This window comes from Corvus moneduloides, chromosome Z (assembly GCF_009650955.1).
Source record: "Corvus moneduloides isolate bCorMon1 chromosome Z, bCorMon1.pri, whole genome shotgun sequence".
Lineage (NCBI taxonomy): Eukaryota > Metazoa > Chordata > Aves > Passeriformes > Corvidae > Corvus > Corvus moneduloides.
The window spans coordinates 76,637,647-76,652,506 of record NC_045511.1 but is presented as its reverse complement, the minus strand read 5'-3'; the positions used below and the strand labels follow the sequence as shown (position 1 = coordinate 76,652,506).

Genomic DNA, 14,860 nt, shown 5'->3' with positions numbered 1-14,860 from the left:
ACATGGAAACCACTTGAAAGCTCAGATTTTATTAGGCTTTAAGACTCCTGCCTTGCGTTTTTAAAAGTATTGCACTAAGATTATAAAATAAAGAACTCAAAAAAAAAAAAAAAATTCAAGAAACGAGAAAGTTTGAGTTTTTGAGGTAGACAAAGAAGGAAAGGCATAAAGTGAGAAGGAATTTCAGGAGGAAATCTGAATGATAGCAAATGTTTTAAGAGACTTACTAAACCATGGGCCCATGAACTGAGAAGGAAATGGGAAGGCACTTGGGGAATCAGCCTTGTATTCTGATTATTAGGAGCACATGGGAACACTTTTTACCTAGAGATCATTCCTAGTGTAGACTAGCTGGGATTTTTTGGGGCCGTGTATGACACTCAGCACAATGGAGAAAGGTGTGAGATTATTCCACGTTGTGCCATTAGGTGGTATCAACAATAAGTAAAAAAATAAACCAGAAATTTAAAAAAAAATTGATTGATTTAGAACTCGGAGAAGTGAAATTACTGCTCATGGTGTCAGCACACAGTGGGAGAACCACGTTTGGAGCTGCACCATTTTGCTTTGGTGTGTTGCAAAACCTGAGTGGAAACAGAAACTGTTCTAATTATGTTCTCCTCTGGGTTTTTTTTTGTTGTCGTTGTTTTATTTTTTATTTATTTGTTTTTGTTTGGGTGCTTTTATTTGGTTGGTTGTTGGTTTTTTTTTAATTTTAAACTGTTCTGTTTAGGTTGATCTGCTCATCCCTACAAAGATCACTGGGATCATCACCCAAGGAGCTAAAGATTTTGGCCACGTCCAGTTTGTGGGGTCCTACAAGCTCGCTTACAGCAACGATGGGGAGCACTGGAAAATATACCAGGACGAGAAGCAGAAGAAGGACAAGGTAAAGCAAAGAGAAAAATCAGTATTTTGGTTGTGCTAACACCACTGATGGAAGACTGCAGATTATTTCCTGGGGTTCCACATGCATGGGATCCCACGTATTGGAGTCAAGGTGAATAAAAGAGTCAGATAACACAATGACACTCAGAGTGCAGTAACATCACACATATCAGTGCCATGCACCTGATTTAATGCTATTAAATACGGGGCATAAAGCTTTACAGTTCTCCATTAATCAGAACTATTTCTTCATTTAACCCTAGAGCAGAAGGTGTATAAGTAGCAGTGTATTTGTATATTCAAAAGAAGTTTCAGTGCATTTTTTGGTACATATAGACTATTTTCAGTGATTTTCTGTCAAGCACATCCTTGTTACCCAGCCATTTTGGACAGATTTTCTTTTTCTGGAAATTAATGGCTAGGGTTTCAAATACCCAGTGAAAATATTATTTTTATTACGCTATAAAATGAATAAGAAACATTAAAAAAGTTTCACAACTTCCTCTGCAAATGTTTAATGAGAGGCATAGGGAAAGTATAGGGTTGCTGATTGATTTACCTGGAAGCATTTAACTTTTCTCTCGTTATTCATTATACCTTTCCTCTAAACTGTATAACACTTTTATACTGCAAATACCCGAATTTCATAATAACATCCATTAAGAAAAAATTTTACAGCATATGCACTGCTTAGGGATATGTTAAGCAAGATGACAAAATGTGAATTATTTATTAAATGTCCTATTGGGGTTATGTCTGATTGAAACAAAAGATGAATTTATTGAAATACCAGATGGCTGATGCGTCTGATAACATCTCAAATCTGGGTATTCAGGGCGATAAATGTTCAGACTTCCACTTGTATTTCTTAGTATACATAAAAATTCTTTGGGAAAAAAACCCCAACATATTCTTCACATCAGTCAATTAAATTAATTTTCTTTCAAACAGTGAGAAAACTTTTGATGTGCATCGACGTGTTGTATGAGTACAGGGAGACCTCGTAATGAGGGGTTAGACAACTGCATCTCCCACATCACACTGATTTTAAATGATTGATAAAATGCCATCGATTAGGGGAATGTGTCCTATATTACTAGATTAAGTACGTGCATGACTGCATGTCTGTGTCTGCATTGCCATGCCCTGCTATCCAGAGATGACACTGTGAAGTCCCGCTCCTGAAACCCAAATTTCAGCTCACTGTGGCTTTAACCCAAACTGACATATTTTTTTCTAAAGGATTTTAGATAGGGAAAACAATCAGTTGGTTTAGCCACCTGGCTCGGAAGGTTCTGATACCAATGATTATGGATGTGTTTGGTATTACTGGCTGTCAGATAAAGCTTGGAAACAAACAACTCGCCTTCCGCAGGCATACCACAAATGCATTCAATTTAAGTGACAGATAGTGGCTTCAGTACTTTATACACATCCTATTTTAAATCCCTGGCATTTAAAATAAAATTTAAAAATGAAAAGTTCTGCTGTGCAAGAAATATCCAAGCCAAACTTGTGCTGTGAACTATTGCATTCATTGTGCTGTAAACGAGAATGTGGGTTAGAGTCCCTGGTGATAACACAGTCACAGCAAATCTAAAAGAAAATGCACTCTTACTCAAAGTACTGCTCCAGTCTACATTTGTTTGTACCTTTGGCCAAAGCAATTAAATTGTTTTTGCTTTCTTCATCTGATGGACCGTTAATTGCTACACACATATTCCATTAGGAACAATGGAAAACTCTTAATCATTTTCTCATTTAAACACATCACACCCCATATTAATTAATGTCCCTGAGAATAAAATAGATGCATATTATTATGATTCTTTAACAAGTCAAGACCAAATAAAAGCCGAAAAAGATCAAATGGACTTCACTGAAAATTAGAAGTTAGGATTTCTGAATCTACATTTGTACAAAATAAGCAAACCAGTTCACTTGAGTCTAGGCCTCAGCCTTTGATACACAAACGTCAACCTAAAATAGCTGTTGGGTTTTCTTTTTCCATATCACAAACATCCAGAAAAGTCAAAAGTCTGAGGACAGAATCTGACTTGCCAGAAATCAGTGAACTTGGCAAAATTTTATAGGAGGTAGGACTGGAAAGGGTCTCAAGACAGCACTTAGGTAGGCACCTTTCGACCTACAAAGGCACTGTGGTCCTCTCCTCCTATGCCCTCTGAGGGCTTCTGAACATAAAATAGGATTCAAGAACCCCCAAGCCCCTTCTTGTCACCTTGGAGTAGGTGCAGACAGTTAAATTTCAGAGCTAAGACTTAATTCATTCACATGTCCTTCACCTCAGACAAGGCTGTACCATCCTCCATGAGATTATTATTTAATATGTTCAAAGAAACAGACAATGATGAAAATTCTACAGTATAAACAGCCAGCCCCTGTATTTGGAAAGGTGGCTTTTCCCCCTTGCTGAAATACATCCACCCTGTCCTCAGAGGACACAAAAGACTGATTTTATCTTCCTTTTTTCTTTTTGTTTCCGTTGGAGTACTTCAACCTATTTCTTCTCAGTTTCCATCATCCATTTAATTACTGAAAATACATAAATTCCTTCAGCCAGAGGACTGGCATGTCACCCAGAAAACCCATTTTGACACCAAACCCTCCTCACTACTCCAGCTGGGGGGATGCAGTGTGCCTCCCGTGGGGTTTGCCCACTGGATAGAAAACCTGGCCTGCATGCACTGGGACAGAAATGTAAATAAAAATAAAACCACAAGGAGAAAAAGCAATGCTGTACCTCATCCATGAGGAGCAGGAGAGGAACAGCACCACTGGTCCTGTCTGATATTACCACCTTTGCACAGGATCCACTACAATTTCTTTATCTTAAGGTAAGATAAAAGACTTGTTCCCAAATGCAAGCACACTGTTAAGTAAACCAAGTGTCCACAGCAAAGTGAAACTTGTGTGAAATTTTGCAGTTGTTTTCAGGAGATGCAGAAGGGAGGTTAAAGGTAGATACTAACAACTGTCAACAGCAGCAAGCATAAATTATTCGTATTTTAACCCCATTAATTCTACTTATTAACTGGATATCTTGATTTATTTTATGAAGAATAGAACACATAGATTTCTTATTTCTTCTGCAGGTGATTTATTCACCCTATACTCGTCCTGTGATCCTGTTTAACCACCAAAAAAATTTAGGAGAAAAGTGGCAACGAAACATTTAGGGGAGAGGAAGAAAAGATGACATGAAAAAATAACTTTTAAAGTCACAGGCACAAAAATTATGGAGAGGTTGGTACGCTGGTAGCAATGATTTGTGGGTGAATATTGTGACTTTATAATGCATTTAGGCAAGAGCTGAGAACTTAATCCCATCTGGTGCTTAGCATCTCACTGTTGATCTGTTTACAGGATGAGTCTTGACATATCAGCAGATCTCACTGAATTCCTGGGGCTATTCACTTATCCCTCTTCATCATTTTTTGAAGTTCATTTACAAAGGAGAAAGTGACTGGTCTCTTGTATCATGTTGTATGCAATGCTTTATATTTTATTTACATATTTGTATAAATACATGAAATATCGTATCTTGCACACTGTGTGCAGCCTGTAAATTTGGTCAATCCTTAACATAGTAGAGGTTCAGAGGAGAAGGAAATAGGGGGTTCAGTTTTTGCACCATTTCAAATGGAAAAGCTGTTCCAAGAGCAGTGTCTCCTGCAGCTCCTGCTTGGCTTCTGCTGTTTTAATGGCCACTCATTTCATTTCACCTCTGTGCTGAATTCCTGCGAGTGCAGACTAAAAGTTACAGGAGGAGAAATAAAAAAAACCCCATGTCTGTAGAAAATGGAGCCTTTCTCATTCATTTTAAGTAGTTTGAATGAGTTGCCTGGAAAAATATGAAAGCTTTGCCTGTTGCCTTCAAGAAGCAAAATAAATTGCATTGCAGGCTGGCACATAGAAAGAAAATATATTTTAGAAACAGGACCAGAGCTAATAGCTATCTTGTTTTTCTCAACTAGAGGTCAGTAGCTCACTGTGCCTCCAAAGCTGAGGATGTCCAAACCAAATCTGACCTTTTTCCTTCTTTTTTTTTTTTTTTTTTTTTTAATCACATTCCACATGTGATTTATAAATTGCACAGCCTGCTGTAGGTAACTCAAGGCCAGCTGCAGTGTCAAATGGCATTTCAGAGGCTGTTTTTTGCAGGAAGATGAGAACATTTGAAAGTAGCCTAAAGGAGTCTGGCAGTCTGCAGCACTGCCAGCCATCATCAGCCATCAGCAGTGCCATTAACTGCGGGTAAACGACATCCAGTATGCAAATGGCCACTGGGTTTGTGCACAAAATGATGAACTAGTTATAATTTATACTTTTCTGAGTGTACAGTCTATTGCCAGGGTGAGAGGAGATAGGAACCTACTTTTTAAAGAATAGTTATAGCATGTCAGGTTAAAAAGCTTTCTGCTAGATTTGCTGATGTTTTTTCTGATGATGTTTAATTAATATCATATCTGGTTTACACTGATGGATTCAATTCATACATATAATCTACATGTTTGGCACAGGTAATGCATTTGTTCGAGTAATATTACTTACATTATTACTAGTGGATTGTCTGTAATAATAGTTGTAATTGGTAATCTAAGCGATTTTTTTATCTGCACTGGTTTAAATTATGAGTGACTTCCACTGCTTTGAGCTGAATTATCATGATTTGTCTCAGATGAAGATCTAGCTGTGCTCGTTTCAGGTGTGCACGAACATCTCTCCCTCACACCAAAATCAGGGGGTGTGGACAAAGTGGGCAAAAGACAAAATGCTCAAATTAACAACCTACCTTGAACTTCTCTATGCATTTCTGGAGGGAGTCTAGTCTTCAAAATATGTCTCTTTTTGGCTTTGAACCTCCTATAAACCATGCACAGTGGACTACCATTTTTATATCATCAACATGTAGATAAGATGGGAAAGATAGTATGAGAATGTGAGAGTATGCTTCATAAGTTTTTATTCTGAACCTGAAGAAATAATAAAGCCATGTAATAGATATTGGTGGATATGATATTTATGAACTTTATGTACAGTAACTGAGAGAAAGAATGTCTTTTCCTCCTCTTTTTCACTCCAAAAATGCATGTGCCCACGAACACATGCATGTGCCACCTTCATTTTTCTGAATATCGAGATGTGCTGCACTGAAGCAAACTGGAGCCGTGACTGGATATTCTTTATAAAATATTCTTCCTATAATATGGGCAGGATTAACTGCTCCATGAAATAACATTTTTAAAATATTCTGCTCAGTGTGAAAAATGTTGTTAAGGTACAGCAGAAAACATTGCTTTCCCCGAGCTGCTAATCTTCAGGTATTTCTCCTAAATTACTCTGTCTTAAAACTTAGGACAGTTTTCTTTTTAAAATTCTAATCAACTTACATTGTCATCATCTGGATTTTCTGCTAATGCCATAAAACACTTTGTTTATCCTGAAAACTCTCACTGAATGTTTCAGGTCAAGACATTCAAATTGCTTGCTGGACACAAGCATCAACAAGAATTCTCTGTATTTCAGAAATCTTTTCAGCAGAGAATATCAGTACCTATTTTCTGGGCTTTCACCTTTTTTTTTTTTCCATGAAGCAATTATGAATTAGGTTATCATATTTAAAAGTACAGCAGCATACATTTTCTGGCTCTTTCTCTTAACATCAGCTGCAAGAGACTGAGCTACAGAGGAGCTACACATAGGTGTGGAGGGTCTGTATGTGCAAAGTTGCTAGAGCTGCTGAGTAAATATTCCAGCAAGTTACACCTTTTGAGTATTCAGACTGACATAAATAGATACAGACACTGTAAAATCTGTAATGTTCTACAGCAGGGTGGTCAAAAGGCAGGAGCTTGTTGGCCCACTTGTACCAAAAAAAGAAAAAAAAGTCACCTTGTAATGTGGCAGTCACTGATTTTGGGGAGGGTGAAGCTCTGTGGGAAGGAAGGAGGATCCTGTAGCAGAGGACCAGAAAACTGGAGAAGTAGGTTTGTTATTTTTCCCTACTGCCCTTTCCCAGCTCTGCCTTTTTTTTTTTTTTCTCCCTGTCCATGTCCTCAATAGCCCCAGCCTTTTCCCCCCTCACAATTTATCAGATCTTTAGCAGTGGTTAAAGGCTGTGGAAGCTGTGCCACAATTTTGCCTCAATTATGTATTGAAAGGGGATCTGTGACCTTTAGATGGCTGGGGATGACCCTGCTATCATTGCTTGTCCCCTCCTGGCCCTGCTGAGGGGACACTGCAGTATTGCATGCTATCGATTTTCCCCATGCCACTTACGGTTTTATAGACATCTACAGTATCTCCTCTCAGGCTGGAGAGACTTATCTGTTTAATAACTCCCAAAAAAAACCTTCTTCTTGCTGCTTCTTTCTCTGTGTTTGCTATTTGGGATGAGGTAGGAGCAGACCTGCAGCCACCCAGAGCTCAAGGTGAAGGTGTGCACTGGCTGTGCACACTGACACGTTGATAATTTACATTCTGGTCTTTATTTCTTGAGCACAAATCACCCTGGGGTTATTTCGTCATTGGGAATTTATATTTTTTTACATAGAGCATAATACTGTAATTCCAACATCAGCCTCTCAAATCATAAAAAATAGTGGCAGTCTTCAGAGGTATCCTGAAAAAAACTGCCCAGAAACAAATGTGAGGAGTGGTCATTGAGAGGCACCAGCTTTTCAAGAGTTTTTAGTTGCATAAGTGGTTTATTTATTATTGATTTTGGACATGAAGCAACAAGCAGGTAAAGAAAAATTACTTATAGCTACAGAAATAGCTTCTTTTTTCTACTGATAAGTCATGTTTTGTCCATAGTCCTCCCTGCTCTTTTCAAATGCCTTGACTCCATTAGTGAATTGAGGCTGAAGGAAAATGAGGAGTGGCAGAGAATATGGTTTTTCCCATAAGAAATTTGCCATGGGGCCACAGACAAAGAACAGTAAATTTCTGTTAGAATGTTATATTTCATGCAAGTCATACTTGTGGATGGTGACAAAGCTTACCTCACTTTCTTATAAATTTATTTCCCTAAAATATTTCTTCTGATCTGGCATATTTAGTTAATTTCTTGAAACTAGATCTTGAATTTTGAGGGAAGGTGTATTTTGTATTTGCATAAAATAACCTCTGAAAGAGATGACTTAGATTTCAAGTGATAATGAAATCACACATGAGTTAAAAATAAAATTTAATTCTTGTTTTCCTGCTGTAAGTAAATGACATAATCCTCCCTCCTTCAGCTGTATTTGTTGCTGGTTTTGCATCACATAATTTTATTTATTTTGCATATCTATATGCAGATATGAACACTGGGGCTGTAGAAAGGTTCTGGTAAACAACATTTTTTGTTCTAAGCCTTCATTTAAATGTTATCTTTGAAATGAATCCTCCATAGGAAGAATGAAACAGGGAATAAAATAATTTTTCAGTAGATCTGCAGCAAGGGCTGTCTTCAGTTCTGCATTGCTCAGCACCTAGCCGGATGAAAAATATCAATAGGTATTTTGCATGCATGTGCAAGAAATCAAATGAAAAAAAAAACCCACTTTTAGGCTTTCCTAGCTGCATTTTGTGTTTTGGGAGGTGCCATTGTAATTTTGATAATTAATTTACTGCCTGTTATTTTTTGCTACAAATGAAACTGGACTTGAGGTGCAAAACTTGTTAGCCCAAGCTCCTGCTGATTTATGTATCAACACTGTACTCAGGCAGCAAACAGTTTTGCCTGCGGTAAATAATTTTGGGGTTTTTTTCCTTAGACTCACAAATCTGATGTTTCTGTGGTCATTCTCTCTGCCACTTTACCCATCCATCAGAACTCCCACAATCCTTTCACGCTCCCACCTCTGTGTTGGTGTGATGGCAAGGGAGAAGGGGAATTCACCCCTTCCATGCAAAAGAGCATCACCTGGGGAGGGCACAGATTTTGTTTGACGTGCTGAAAAGACAGCACTGGAGAGAAGCTTCCAAAATCCAAAGGAGTGAGGCATGGAGACCAAAAAGCTCTGTGAAGATGTCACAAAGGAACCAGAGTCAGGGCTAAAATATTAGATCAGCCACCTCAGACTTCAAACTCTGATATTTTCCCAAGAACTTCCAGGAAACTTGTAATTCTGCATTAATTCAGTCATATAAGCACATCTCCAGGAGGTCCATATTCTTCTCTGCACGATACAAATGATAGTCATTCATTTCAAGTCGAAAAGCCATCAGGTTCAGTTTTTACAAATGAGAAGTGAATTGGCTGACATTTTAAGGGAATGAACATTTCCCATAAAAACTGAAAATAACCCAAGGGGATAATCTGATCATTTTGCCAAATTTGGTGCTGTGGCCTTTTGAATTTAAATAATGGCTGGCAGGGGAAAAATCTGGCACTGATTTATTGCAGGTAGGAGTTTGATAACTCACTTTTGTGTAGGTTAACGAATACAGGTGGAAATAAGATCATAACATGCACTGTACTATTCCAGGATGTTTCACTTTTATCACAGCCTGATGCCCTTAATTCATCTGCTGACTTTTGTTTGACATGAGAAGATAATATCCTTGATAATCACGAACTTTATGAGGGCTTATACAGTTGCACCCCAGCTGCATTCATAAGTGATACAATAAAAATTCTTATCTTTAATTATTAATGTTATTTTCTCAGAAACAGTAACAGGATCTCCTGGGATTTATTTGAGATGGTACAAATGCCAAGTAAAAAGACATTTGATTTTTAAAATGTTAATGATTTTTGTGTAAATCTCAGAGCGTGGCCTTGGCAGAACAGCAGGTGAAGCTTTGAGGAGAAGGCTCTACCTGCACCAGGGCTGAGTGTGTCATGGCATGCCATGAAATCACAAGGTCTTAGCAAAGCCAGGGGCTCATGGAATCACAGGTTTGGGTTGAAGGGACTCCAAAGCTCCTGTTGTTCCACTCCCTGCCATGGGCAGGGACACATTCCACTGTCCCAGGCTGCTCCCAGCCCCAATGTCCGCCTGGCCTTGGACACTGCCAGGGATCCAGGGGCAGCCACAGCCTCCCTGGAAACAATTCCTTCCTCAGACCTAACCCAAACCTTCTCTTTGCCAGTTCAAACCTCAAGCTGCGTGTCCCGATGATAAAAACTCATCGCGGAGCCAGCGCCACCAGAGCTCCATCGCAGCCTGGGCGATCTTAAAACCTCCTCGTTGCTTCCCTGCAGGTGTTCCAGGGGAACTTCGACAACGACACGCACCGCAAGAACGTCATCGACCCGCCGATCTACGCCCGGCATGTGCGCATCCTGCCCTGGTCCTGGTACGGCCGCATCACCCTGCGGTCCGAGCTGCTGGGCTGCGCGGCCGAGGACTGAGCCCACCCCGTGCCACCCGCGCTCCCGCTGTAGAAGAAGCTGTGCAAAAAGCCTGTAGGATGCTGAGTGGGGTTTTTCCATGAAGCAGTGCTCGCTCATTTTATGGTAGGCCGCTAGCTGTCTTTCGCCAGGAGGTCTAAGCCTGCCCTTCAAAATGATCCAATCCGATTTTGCCCTTGAGATCTGTTGGTGTTGTCCCTTCTGCTGTGGAATTATTCTCCTAGGTTTTTTTTCTCCTTTGAGTTGTTCACCACCAGTTGAAATGAGTTAAGGGAAAAGAGAGGGAAAAAAAAAAAAACAAAGAGCAGCATCCTTTTTACAAGGGAAGAGAAATAGCACGAGGAAGCTCATTTGCAGCTTCAGGAACATTGGGCTGACGAGTTCTCCATAAATCATACCGTCATCTTACTTGCAAAAAGTGATACTGCAGCTTTTAGCAATAAGTCTACTTGGGGATGACTGCATTATAGTAATTGTGCCTATCAAACACTGTCAGTACTTATGACACATATTTTGGGAGACACTCCGTGGTACTGTAAAACACAGTACCTGTGATGTTACAGGCGACCTTTCTCCTGTTTCATCCAGACAGCAGAGTCCACATACCTGGAGGGTTTCCCTAGCTTGCCCCATTTTCCTTCTCTACTTTGCATGCTGTAGACACGACCTCCATCTTTTCTGTTTAGCATCACACTGCTGGTGCTGTTTTCCTTGGAAGATGTCACCTGTTTGCATATGTAACCAAATCAGTGTGTTACAAAGTTAATGAGTTTGCCAAAGTTTATGGATTTGCAAAGTTTTTGAGCTCTTTCAAGGGGACTGAGGTGAGGCACCAGAGTACTTGTGGTGTCTCATCTTGGGTACCCACACAGTGCATCAGAAATCCTGTGTCATGACGATTTGCCCAGGGGTGAGCAACACAGCCCTGGACAAGTCTGCCCACCCAATTTCCACTTTCACAAACTCTCTAAATTTCTGTGAGAAGGAAAATGCGGGGTGAAGGAACCAGGTGCTAAAAGACACACAGGAGGAATGACTCCCTTACTGCCAGGAAACCCTCTCTTTAGGCTCTTCCTAAAGTCACAGCTTTCCTCCCAGAAGGAAAGAGGTGACGTAGGAGCTCACCAAAGCCTGACCCTTGTCACCCTCTGCTCATAAAAAGTCTTTTCAGACACACACCATTGAGCCAAGAGGAGGCTGTTTCCTATCACGCCCCATCTACAGAAATGCTTCACACACAGCATGATAGCAACCCCAGTTTAAAAAGTAGTTTTTAGTAGGAAAAGTGGAGAAGTAGGGGGGACATTCTCCCCCGTACCTCAGTTTCCCCTGCTGATTGAGATAACAATACCAATCTTTGAAGAGCAATCCAAGTTTCCTTGGAGTAAAGTTCTCTGCGACTACATTAGAGCAGCACCTCAGTCTAAAAAAGATCCCGGGACAGGGAGTGAGGGGACATTTTATCTGTTACCTGAAATAACAGCACTTGGGATTACTGCCAACCTTTTAATTTCATAACATGCTGGTGTGGAGAGAACGAGAGAATGTGAGAGAGAGAGAGAGAGAGAGAGAGAGAGAGAAATGCAGCTGCATGTTTTAGCAAATGTCACTGAACTTCTATTTTCTGTCACTGTTACATTCTCACCAAAACTCTGAAATATGAACTTGGGAACTGCTTCCCAGGCCAGCAGCTAGCTGGCCCACAATCTGCAAAGGGCAAAGTTTACCTTGGAAACAAAACGGTTTGGATTTCGAAAAAACCTGCATTTAATCACACATTCTCCACCACAGACTAAATATATATTATCCATTGAACTGTGAAAGACTCTAGAATAGCAGCCAGGAATTTTACATACAAGAATTGGGGATATAATGGTGGCGGTTTTCTGATAGTGTCACTTAAACTGTCACATTTTAGCAAACAGAACACCCTGCCTCTACAAAATGACTTAATCCTTAAACTGTATTTATACAAGTATTTATTTTATAAGGCTTAGACATTTAAAGACTTCTAAAGAAGAGTCCTGTAAAGGTAAAAGTATGTGTAAGAAATGTTGAGGTCCTGTGCAACACTGCTAAGTTTGTTCTTTATTTTTTACTTTGTGCTGCATAACAAAAGCCACTAGACTGTTACTGTCTTGTCTGTAACTGTGTTAACAGCATTCCTTAATGATGTATATATGGAGGGGTCTTCAAGCAAAAGGAATGATTTTAAAGAGAAAGTCAATCACTTTGGTGGTACTTCTAATGAGAAAAAAAGAAATCTGAATAATGGAGGACACGTCTATCCCCGCATTAGCTACTGCCTACATTTTGCAATTTAGGCTTGAGGTTAAAAAAAAGAAAAAAGAAAAAGAAAAAAGAAAAAGAAAAAAGAAAAAGAAAAAAACTAGTAATATTTATCTCTTTAGGATGCACACGCAATACTTTAAGAGGATTAAATACATGTTCCTGTTATGGGATAGCAGTTGACTTGAGTTTAATTACAGATATGAAGAATAGCATGTAGCTATTTCACTGACTGTATCCAAAAAACAGAAGGCCATTTCAGAAAATTAGACTTCCTACTTTAACAACTTGTGCTGATGTTCTTTTGAATTATTTATTTTGTGTTCTTAATGTTGGGGGTTTTTTTCATGTTATTCACCTTTTGCAACTTCAGTTTTGGTTTTGAATTAATATTTCTTGGTTTAGTAATTTAATTGTTATCCCTTCATCTGCATATGGAGTTTTCATGTAATGCAACACAGTAATTTTAATTTGGGATGAATTTTGTATTGAGTATTTTCATCCTCATGTCCTGTGTCAGCTGCCAGCAGTCTTCACACCCTGCAAGGATAGCTCCATGCCTGTGATAATACTCCACGATAATTTATTAAAAAATCGTATATGTGATGCCCTTACAATTTCAACTTGCATGCTGGGGGGTTTTCCAGTGACATTATTCCTCAGCTACCAAAAAGCTTTCTTGGAATGGCATTTCCAGCACCACATTCTGCTCCCAGCATCAGCAGTATGAGTCTGAAATAGCTCTTGGTTTAAGTGGAATCCCTCAGATTTAACTAAACAGGTGGGAATCAGATATGGGGAAAGAATTAAATTTTTTCCTTCAAGTTGATTTTGTTGTCTAGGTGAATACCATTGCCATAAGGGTCAATGTATTAATTAACATGACTGTTCTCTCCCAGTGAAAGCAACCAGCACCACAAAACCAGAAGTGCAGGACCGGGGATGTCCCTTTAAGAGGGGACAGAGAAAAGCTCGGAAATGATCCTTGACTTCTCTATTACTTGCTAAGAGTGACATTGAACAAGACCAAAAGTGTTCTCCTAATTAAATTTCACCCTGAACCAGTTAAGCATTTGCAGGCGGGCTTCACCTTTATGTTGCTGGGTAATGTGCTATATTTATAGCCTGGGAAATAAAGCACTGGCACGAGGCTCCTTTTTATCTGTGTTGAGGGCCCGTCGCCTTAACTGGCTCTGGTTCTGAGGTTGACTTTCTCTTTAGGAATGGCTGCACACAAATTAAGTGTCAGTTTTGAAGACTAAGGATACTAAATGGGTGTATCTTTGCTATACAACAAATGTGAACTATAATATTCAGTGCTGGCTTCTGATGTGTCAGTAAGTACAGAAGTATCTCGGACACAAATGACCTTTGCAACCTTTCAAGCTGTGTGATATCCAAATGGTTTTGTATATACTTAAATCATGTAGAGCGATGTAAAACCAGTACGACCTTGTCTAGTCTTCAAACTTAACAATAAAACTTTTGAAAAACGAGGTGGTTTTCTTGAAGTGGTTATATTGCAACACCTTGAAAGAGACACAACTTAGCCTCAGCCTCATTGGTGGCACATGTGGAGCAGAGATATGACGTGGCATTTTCCTGGGTTCATCCACAGGGTCTTTATGGTAGGTAAGTTTGCTTCTGGCAAAATCAGCAGTCGGTGCTGAGCTCCTCTCAATGTGTTCCCTTTGTTCTTTCAGATAAAAAAACCCTATAGGTTTGAATGAGTCTAAAAATATTTTTTTTCCCGTCCTGCTGCCCTCTGAATGAGCACCAGAAATGTAAAATGACAATTTCATTTCCTGGAAGTCAAATTTCTTGGGATATTTATCGGTCCTTACCCTCTCTCCTCCACTCCTGCATAGGCAAATTAATTTCTGAGAAGATAAGGAGTGGCTGCAGCCCAGACCTGCTATGAGATGCCACAGCAGGGCTGGTGTTTGCTCATAACCTTGCCCCTTTTCTCTTTTATTTGCTGCTCAGCCTGCTCCCCAAAATGTCTTATATTAGTTAACTCGATAATTTCAATTTCTTGAGAAGCTTAGAGGTTAAAGCAGCACATGGAAAAGACATTTGCTCCCAAATTTAAACAATTAAATAATATATATATATATTTTTTTTTTTTTTTTTTTACTAAAGAAAGATGAAGCTTCAGTGGTTTACACTTTGAATAAGCCCAGAAATACACATGATTTTGTATTATAATGGTTTCCCTTGCGTTCTTTCACTAAAAACCCTCTTTTAGAGACAAAAGCCATGCACAGTCACTCACTGGTGAATGCCTGCCCAACATGCAGTCTCAACACTCAACACTCA

The 14,860-nt window shown here is 39.4% G+C and overlaps 1 protein-coding gene across 2 annotated transcripts in view; it reads left to right on the top strand.

Moving 5' to 3' along the window:
- EDIL3 (EGF like repeats and discoidin domains 3) overlaps positions 1-14,037 on the top strand; it is a 234,039-nt gene extending 220,002 nt beyond the window's left edge. For both annotated transcript variants that reach the window (XM_032095224.1, XM_032095223.1), the window contains 2 exons: positions 734-889; positions 10,103-14,037. In XM_032095224.1, coding sequence (XP_031951115.1) covers positions 734-889; positions 10,103-10,252 — 306 coding nt within the window. In that variant the 3' untranslated portion in view covers positions 10,253-14,037. The remainder of the gene's footprint in view (positions 1-733; positions 890-10,102) is intronic.
- Positions 14,038-14,860: the final 823 nt, after the last annotated feature.